The sequence below is a fragment of the Temnothorax americanus genome, unplaced genomic scaffold, assembly GCF_048541705.1.
Source record: "Temnothorax americanus isolate GAGA-0224 unplaced genomic scaffold, ASM4854170v1 Scaffold278, whole genome shotgun sequence".
Classification (NCBI taxonomy): Eukaryota; Metazoa; Arthropoda; class Insecta; order Hymenoptera; family Formicidae; genus Temnothorax; species Temnothorax americanus.
Window position 1 is genome coordinate 20,348 of NW_027509419.1, and position 9,785 is coordinate 30,132.

At 44.9% G+C, this 9,785-nt stretch overlaps 1 protein-coding gene across 1 annotated transcript; it reads right to left on the reverse strand.

The window, feature by feature from the left end:
* Positions 1-5,261: 5,261 nt before the first annotated feature.
* LOC143899565 (uncharacterized) lies at positions 5,262-6,927 on the reverse strand. The gene is made up of 2 exons (XM_077409923.1): positions 6,756-6,927; positions 5,262-6,426 (listed from the first exon to the last, which is right to left on the reverse strand). Exon 2 carries the CDS (start codon positions 6,419-6,421, stop codon positions 5,663-5,665), a length of 759 nt encoding a protein of 252 aa, XP_077266049.1. The 5' UTR covers positions 6,422-6,426; positions 6,756-6,927; the 3' UTR covers positions 5,262-5,662.
* Between the last annotated feature and the right edge of the window lie 2,858 nt (positions 6,928-9,785).

A 9,785-nucleotide genomic window follows, 5' to 3' on the forward strand; every position in this document is an offset into this window, starting at 1 on the left:
TTATTTCAAGAACGGAAAAGACGCGAGGGGGAACAACGGATCGTGCGCCGCGAATTCGGAAATTTTCTGAGTCGTTCGTACTTTTCTGCCAGGTATCGCGAACGGAAATCTTGTCTCGGCTTCTCGTATCGAAGCCTCTCGCGGAGCGGAGATCTTGTACGCGTCGAACGGAAATCTTGAGCGCGCGGCAGAAGAACGATCGCGAGCGGAGCACGACCGGAAGTTTTCGGACCCCTCGCTAAGTAGTACACTTGATGAAAAAATATAAGTAACTTAGATGACCGGGGGTAAGACATTCGTAGTCATCGAGGGTGTCGGCGAGAGGAGCGATCGGTCGAGAATTCAGACACGCTTCGATTCTACACAATAAGGTCGAGAATTCTTCGAAGGTTAAAGTGTGAGTCCCTAAGACGCGACGCAAATGAGTTTTGACACTCCGCACGCCCGCCTCCCATAGCCCGCCGAAATGCGGGGCTGAAGGGGGGAGGAAATTCCACGTAATGTTATCTGACGCGGTTAAATTTAGAAAATTTGGATCTTGAACGGCGGATTTGTACGCACGATGCATTTCTCGGTCTGCCCCGACGAAGGTAGTTCCGTTATCGGAATACATACATTGCGGAAGGCCGCGACGAGCGCAGAACCGGGATTAAGCGTTTAGAAACGCGGGAGTGGAGTAATCTCCAACCAATTCTTAGTGAATGGCCTTCGTCGCGAGACAAACAAATAAGGCTATGTACGCCTTGCGAGAGGTAATACCGCGACCGGAGGAAGCGCGAATAAGAACTGGTCCCGCATAATCCACACCGCAGTGCAGAAAACTGCGATTTGTCGAAGTTACGCGTGGCTCGGGCAGCTTGCCCATGATTTGAGTAGGAACTGCCGCTCGCTCGCGCGTGCATGTAACGCAATTATGTATAACCGCTTTGACTATGTTGCGCGCGCGAATGATCCAGAATTCGCGACGGAGAATATTCAAAGTGAGCTGAGGTCCCGCGTGCAGGGCTCGTAAGTGAGCTTGATTTACGAGGAGCTTGACAAGGGGGTGCGAAGATAGTAAGATAGGATGGCGTACGGGAAACGGTAAGGGAGCGTTGCCGAGGCGCCCACCCACGCGTAGCACTCCGTCTTGATCTAAAAACGGTCGAAGAGAGAGAATCAAGCTTTTAGTCGTTAGGATTTGATTTCGTGACAACGTTTTGATTTCGCTCGAAAACAGATCGGCTTGAATTTGTTTAAACCAAAAGGCTTTAGCTTGATTACATTCGGGCGCGGAGAGCGAAATACTTTTCGAGGGAGGAGAGGCGGTCAGCGCGAGGTTGAGCAAGTCGGAAGGTCGATCGCGACGACAGAAACGGGTAAACTTAATTATATACGCGGTGACGCGAATCAACCGAGGCCATGAGGAGTATTTCGTGGCGAGATCCCATTGACCGGGGGCGTGACATTGCAAAGCGATAGTTTTCTCCTCGAGGGGAGCGCTTTCGGGAAGACGCGTGTCGCCGATCGGCCATTCGTCGGAATTGAGAGTGAGCCAGGAAGGGCCGTGCCACCATAGTTCATGATTTAGAAGTTCATCGCCGAAAATGCCACGCGATGCGCAATCCGCGGGATTATCGTTAGTTAAGACGTGTCGCCATGAGGCACGCGGAACGAGAGCTTGAATTTGATTAACGCGATTGGCGACGAACGTCTTCCATCGCGAAGGATCTTGAGCGATCCAAGCAAGCACGATGTTGGAATCCGTCCAACAATAATACGGAAGATTTTGATAACCATTTAACGCTCGAACAAAATCAATAAGTCGCGCTAGAAGCAAGGCCGCACATAATTCGAGTCGAGGTATGTTTATCGTTTTCAAAGGAGCGACCTTAGATTTACCAACAAGCAGCGATATCGTGACTTTGCCCGTCGAAGACACTACCTTTATATTGTTGCGCTCGACCGCGCGTTCGCCGCACAATCACTCACTTTCACACTCGCGGCGCGTGTCACGACACTCTCGCACAAATAAGATGACTCGTTTAGAAAATCAGTAGCTCTTTATTACGACTCCCGGTATAATAGAGGAGCTCGGGACGACACGTCCGAACGAGACGCGTCCCAGAGTAAATCTGAACATCTGGTATAACAGAAAAATCAATAGATAATAGAGCATCACGCAATCAATATTAGTAAACAAGCATCCGTCACTAAGGACGGTTCGCGACGCGACATCAAATGACGGGCGACTCGCATATACGCGCGACACGAGGATAGCACGGGCGCAACACTACCCCCCCCTCTTCCAAGATTGTCGCCCCAGACAATCCAGGAGGGTAGTCAACGGTAGCTTCTTTTGTGCGCCCCAGGGCGCCGAAACAGTCCTTGCCCTCCTCGAGCTGCTGCTCCAAGTTACCGGGCTCTGCTTCTCTTGGCCCCCGGTAGCCGCACGCCACTCTCCTCCCGAACCTCTTTTGGGGCGAGCTGGCCAGGCTCCCCCTCCACGGTCCGAAGAAGACTTCTGCTCCGTTCCCCCGGCGTATCCCTCGCTGTCGGCTTCCCACGACGCCGTCCCAAATCTTCAGACAAGGGGGGGGAAACTCGCGTGGACCCAACGTCTTTACAGATACCCCGAGTCTCTGCCTCAGCATTTGCTCAACGTCCCATGGGAAAACCACGCTCAAAAACCATGGGCGAGGCAGTCTTCTTAAAAAAAAACTTCCTTTGAGGAGTCTTCGGCCGATGTTCTGCCAAGGTCCCCTCTTCGAGCACCACTGACTCCCTCTAGGAAAAGAACATTAAACGCAGTAACGGAAAACCAAACATTAAAACATTAAAGAAAAACCAGAACCCATTTCCTCAGAATATTTATTAATCATTCATTTCGAAAACACGATTGTCAAATTCCTGTAACGGGGTCGTTCCGTCGTACGTGTCGGGTTTTAGTTTATACCCCAGGTCGGCACTCGCGACCGCGACACTATCACTCGCGTGTATTCGCGTTCCCACGCCGCTCGAGTTCAAGTCTCTATCCCCCGCATGAGCGACTCGCGCTACCACGGCGCTCGGGATCGCGCCCCTTTCGCTCGCGTACGCGTCTCGCGTCCCCGCGCCGCTCGGGATCGCATCCCCCCTCACTCGCGTGCGCGTCTCGCGCTTCCGCGCCGTTCGAGATCGCGACACTTCCGCGTATGACCCGCGCCCCCGCGCCGCTCGCGACTCGCGTCCCCGAGTCCCCAGTTACTCTATTATAAGAGTGACTTAGCTGAGTGTTGTTGGAGATAATCCCGCGGAGACGGCAGAGCTCCTCCTCCTGGCGGCGGAACGTCTCCGCATAGTCGCGCTCTCTACGTGCGTGTTCCTCGCGCATCAAACGAATCTCTTCTATGACGGCCTGGAGAGTCACAATTTCCGCTGACGTCTCCGTAGCGCCCGACTGCGGAGTCGTTTCCCTCAGCCGCTTCCTGGTGCTGGACATGGCCGTCGTATCCTCGCTCGTCCGATCCTCGCTCGTCCGATCCTCGCTCGTTCGATCCTCGCTCTTCCGATCTGATCCGTTCGATCCCGGCTGAGCCCCCAAAATGTTGCGCTCGACCGCGCGTTCGCCGCACAATCACTCACTTTCACACTCGCGGCGCGTGTCACGACACTCTCGCACAAATAAGATGACTCGTTTAGAAAATCAGTAGCTCTTTATTACGACTCTCGGTATAATAGAGGAACTCGGGACGACACGTCCGAACGAGACGCGTCCCAGAGTAAATCTGAACATCTGGTATAACAGAAAAATCAATAGATAATAGAGCATCACGCAATCAATATTAGTAAACAAGCATCCGTCACTAAGGACGGTTCGCGACGCGACATCAAATGACGGGCGACTCGCATATACGCGCGACACGAGGATAGCACGGGCGCAACAATATAAACAACGGCGGCGTAAGCATGATTCGAAGCGTCCGCGAAACCGTGTATTTCGGAACGTTCGGCATCAGGCCCGAGGCCGTTCCAACAAGGAATTTGCACGTGACCGAGAGCTGATAAACGAGAATATATATCGTTCCATCATGCGAAAACCGATTTGGAAAGAAGCTCATCCCACTGGATATTAAGTTGCCAGAGCCTTTGCATGAGAATTTTCGCGGCGATCGTGAAAGGCGTGGCCCAGCCCAACGGATCGTAAAGTTTTGCGACAGCGGACAATATGGTACGTTTGGTATCGGGAACTTTATCCGAAAGCGCGACGCGATATTCAAAAACATCTTTAGAGGGGTTCCACCCGATACCGAGAATTTTGAGCTGTTCGTCCTTCTTTTTACCGGCTAGCCCATGATCCGCGACGTCAATATCGTCTAGAAGAGAGGGGGAGTTACTTGCCCATTTCTTTAACTCGAACCCGCCGCGTTTTAATAAAACAACTAACTGATCTCGAATTTGTCGAATATGAGGCTTGTCGTCAGCTCCGAATACGGCATCGTCGATGTAAATATGTTCTCTGAGAATCGGAACGGCGAGGGGAAAGTGTTTACCCTCGTCGATAGTTAATTGCTCGAGAACGGCAAGGGCAAGAAAGGGCGCGCAGGCTTGGCCATAAGTCACGGTTAGCAACAGGAAAATAATTATCGCGTCGTGAGGAGACCGTCTCCATAAAATTCTTTGGTAATTTATATCGCGAGAATCGACGAGAATTTGGCGATACATTTTTGCGATATCCGCCGAATAAACGTATTTGTATCTGCGCCACCGCGCAATTATTGCGGAAATATCGGTTTGCTTTTTCGGACCCATATGCAAGTGGTCGTTGAGAGAGGTACCGTTAGAGGTGACGCTTGACGCGTTGAACACGACGCAGAGACGTGTGGTAACGCTATCTTCCCGAATCACCCCGTGGTGTGGAAGATAGACGCTTTGCTCGTTGTCTTGCGCGGGAGATAACGGATGCATGTGTCCGAGACGTTCGTACTCGTCGAGAAAGTAACTTTCACGACAGGCTGAGAGTAAAAATGACCTATCTGCAAGGTCCGAGCAAAAGTGAGTTAGAAATGTTTACGCGCAAAAACGAATTGCTTGAGGTTCCGGGCAAAAACGAATCACAGAATAGCTCCGAGCAAAAACGACTCAAATACATAAGTCGTTTTTGCCCGCGAAGAAAACTAGAGTCATTTTTGCCTGCACAAAAAACTCGACTCGTTTTTGCCCGCGCAGAAAAATTAACTCGATTTTGCCCGCGCAGAAAACGACGCGTTTTTGCCTATGATGAAAAACAACCTGATTTTTGCCTGCTTTGAGAAATGAACTCGGTTCCCGTCCGCGTGGAAAAATAAATTCAATATTACTCGGATTTTTTGTGTTTTTTAAACATTTATATCCAAATTCAAAAAAAAAGAAATAATTCAAAAATGCTTTTAGAACTACAATTTGCATAATTTTTTCCAAATTAAGACGATGAATTTGGATTAAAAGTACAGGTTAATTATTGTTTATTTATGATTTTGAACCAAATGTTGGGTAGGATAAATTAGAAAATTGGCAGTATTTTTTTATCATTATATTTTTAATAAACATAAAAAATAAACATGTATTTTAAACATTGTTTTAACTTTTATATATGTCTTTTCGGTACATTTCTATAATCTCACTACATTCATTCAGGTCCATAATTTTACTTGAAGCTAAGGTTTCACTCTGCGTCACTATCACCGCTCGCTAAGTCAAAATCTTTAGACGAATTTTCTACCCTCAGTGTTTGATAAAAAGCTTTGTATTTTGGATCGATAAATTGGATAATCTGCATCAAATCGTTGTACTTCTGTTTCGTAATTGGTCTTCCATTGGGATACAAAAGCGAAAGATCCGCTTCTTTAAATTCCTCTTCTGTACATTTCTTCTTGCCAATGTCAACATCGCGCAGTATCTCGTCATCAAATGTCATAAATATATGAAACGGCTGCTCTTGGTCGAGTTTGATCGTTCTAATTTTCATCCAATTTATTTTGTTGTGATCTACGTCTTGTTTTCGATTTACAATAAGCTTTTGTAAATCCTGTGATGAAAAGAAATCAGTCGATTGCATTTTTTTAACTTCAAAAAATGGTTGCTTTTTTTTGGTATTCTTAATAATGTCAATCCAGTGGTCCGGGGTGTTGACAGTTTCGTGCCGTTTGCGTTCCTTTTCTATTAATCCGAAATTTCGGTCGCAGCTATTATAGCTGTGACCAGACAGTAAGAACTTCTCCTCAATTAAATTAATTGAGCTGTTTGCCAAATAATGTTTTAAGAGAAGCGTAATTTTTATGTTCCGATTCTGGCCTCCGCATGAATCCGAGTACAGGATGACGTGTTTTACATTTTCCGGGACGTGGTTTTGGAAATGCTTTCGCAAGCAAGACGCCATTTCTTGCCCTCCCCTAGCAGCAACATCTTCGGACCACATGTACATGTATGCTGAAATGACAGGGGAAATTATTATTAACTTTGCTCCTTTAGTCAATAATATTTATGAAAATCCAAATGTGTTTTTTTATTGTACTTGATTAAATGGATACAAGGACTCGCTGAATCCGATCCGAGGTCATAATTGAAAATTCGAAAATTTCTATTTTTGCAATAAATGAACACAAAATTGATAAAAAATGGATGAAGTAAGCGAGATTTCGCGGTGAGCGGAACGTACAGGAGTAAAAAAACCCGCTCATTCCGAATCCGAGGTCAGAATTTTTCTCCATACAATAACACAATTGGATTTCATTATACATGCTAAAATACACACGTACCTTGATTTGAAATCTCATTAACAATACATAGATTGTAAGTAGCAAGTTGGCGCTTGTAGAATGCGATACCAGTTGTCACTGACGGTGTTTCCAGTACTTTCTGCAAATCGAACGTTAGAACGATCGTATCTTCATCTGCATTTTCAACGTCGCGTTTGAACTCTGCGTGAATTTTTTTTCCTCAAATCGTCGTGTTCTTCTTGCATATTTTCGAATTTTACTCTTCTTCGTTCGACAGATCTTTGTTGTTTAAGTTCACTTTTATCGTATCGCAGGTTTTACATGTGTCCGTGTGTCGTTTTTTAAAACTCAAATTAAATTCATAGTTGAAAATGTCTCGAAACATATGCTCGGATACAAAGTCTGCGTTCGTGACTTCACAGTCGTCTTTGTACATTCTGTATATTATTGCCAAATTTAAATTTGAATTTAAGTATTTCTTCTCGGAATCTGATCTACCATAATGTGATTCATACTTTGGAAATCGGTTGATAAAATTCCGAACACCCTGTTTAAGTGTCTCGCTAGTCCGATTCGCTGAGGGACCTTTTCCTCTTTTTTTCTGATGCGCTGGGATTCGACTGTGCCGATTTTACTGCTCGATTCATTGAAGATGCAGTGATCTGGTAGCATCCCAGCATGAATGATCTACATACTTCTTGTTCAATGCCATTGCTGTCTGTTAAGAAATATTTGTAATTGAATTCTCTACTCTTTCTTGGAATAATCGGCAAAAAGGGATCTCTTTTAGATGTAGTTGGTGTCTTCTTAATCGATGCACGGATCAGCAATGTTTTTTGACTTTTGTTTGATTGTTCATAGTAAGTCGAAAATATTTCTTGTTGGCGAGCAATATCAATTTTTGTTGAGCAGTAAGTTTTACATTTGCAAATACTTTGCGGAATGAATCTTTTTCCTGGAATAATTTTCCCTTTTTTGGTGGTATGTTCTCGGCCACGTTCCACATTTTCTTTTGCAATGAATTTTTTATGCATGTGTGGTTGCCTCTTACGCTTCCGTGAATTTTTGTTTCCTTGTGGCTCGAATTCTGAAGCATACGTAAGAGCATATGCGTCGAAATAAATGATAAAATAAGGCTATGCACGCAATACGTAACACAATCACGAGAAATCACAATTTTCACATAATTTAACTCAAAAATGTAATTAACAATCATATAAAATGTTAGGAATATTTTCAATGGCATAGCAAAAAAAATATGTAAACTTGATATAAATGTGTATACTGTCACCCAAATAATATTAAATCAAATTTTGATTCTATACAAGTGCACGTGCACACCTTGCTTATAATGGATTAAAAATTGTACCTTCTTCAGAGCTTGTGATATTCTCTTTTTCTGAATCTGTCGATTCGGGACTGCTCTCATCATTATGCTTGTCTGGAATGTGAAGTAATATTGTCATCACAAATTTCATTTATACACACTTTGACCATTTTTATCATTACAATAATTGAGATTTCAAGTCGTACAAACCTTTTTCCATTATCACTTTTTTGAAAAATAAAATCACGTTACACTGTTAAATGTTAAAACACTGAAAAATGCCTTGGAATGAAACGTTACGTCTTTGCTGCTCGAGTTTAAACACGAAAATGGGATGATAACCGGTGAAAACAAAGAAATCACGTGTCGTCGTATGTAAACATACACACAGAAAAATATATACTATCCGCAAGTAAATATACTTGTTTTAAATATTTGATAAGTTCATATATCCGCAAATCTACCATAAAGTCATCGCAAGCCTCACATTTACTCAAAACATATTCTAGATATTAGCAAGTCTAGTACTTTAAATAAGAATATTTAATTAATACAAGAATTCGGATTACTTACTATATACAGAGTCTACTGAAGAGAAGTATATAATATTCTTGAAAGAAGAATGAATTCTTGTTTTGAGCACAAAATTATGAGCTTTTCTAAGATATACTTGTGCCAAGTATATCTTAAAACTATTATGTAAGATAATATTCTCTATTGAAGAAACCTATTACTTAAAATAAATATAATAAAATAAATAATTGCTTTTCTTGCGGTAGAGTGATACTTTTTGGGTACCCCCCAAACTTTGCAAAAGCGGGGGGCTCAGTAAAACCCATTTTTAAAAAAAATTTAAAATTTTTCCTCGCTTGAAAAACCCCCCACCCCCCCATTTTTTTTTTGGGGGGGCCTTTTTTTTAAAAAAGGGGACGCACGACTTTGCGGGCCCCCCGATCAGGGCCCGGGGTTTTTGGGCCACAAAAACCCAGGGGGAGGGGGGGTAAAAGGGGGAAGGGGGGGGAAACCCCCGGGGGGGGGGGGGCGGGCGGGAAAAAAGGGGGAAAACCCCTTTTTGGGGGCCCCAAAAAACCGCTTTTTTTTCCCCCCCCGGGGGGGGGGGGGAAAAGGGGAAACCCGTTTTTTTTCTTGGGGCCCCGGGAAAAAGGGGGAGGGGGGAAAAGTGGGTTTTTGGGCCCGGGGGGGGAGAGGTCCGCTTTTTTGGGGACCCCGGGGCGGGGGGTCCCGTTTTTAGGGGCCCGGGGGACCGCGTTTTCGCCCGGGGGGCGGGGCGGGGGGGCCCGGTTTTTGCCCCGCCGCGGAGTCCCCGGCTCAAAACGCCCCCCGCTCCCTTGTTTTCTTTTAGATTTTTCCCCCCCTCCCCCCTTTTTCGGGGTTCCCCCGGGGTTTGCCGGTTTCCCCCCCTCGCCCGGTTTGCGTTATTTCCCCCCTTTTCCCCCCGTTCTGTTTTTTCCCGGCCCCCTTTCCTCGCCTTTCTTTTTGGCAAACTTTTTTTTTCCCCCCCCTTGGGTTTTCGTTTTAAAATTATACAAAAATACAAAAAGAAAATTCTTTAAAACCCCTTTTCAACCTAAAACCCCGGGGGTTTAAAACACCTTAGTTTACCCCCTTTATTGGGCTTTTTTAAATTTTTAAAAATTTTTGTTCACTTTTTTTTTAAACCCATTATAAAGGTTTTTTTTAATTTTAAAAATACCCCCAAAAATTTTTCTCCGAAAATTTTC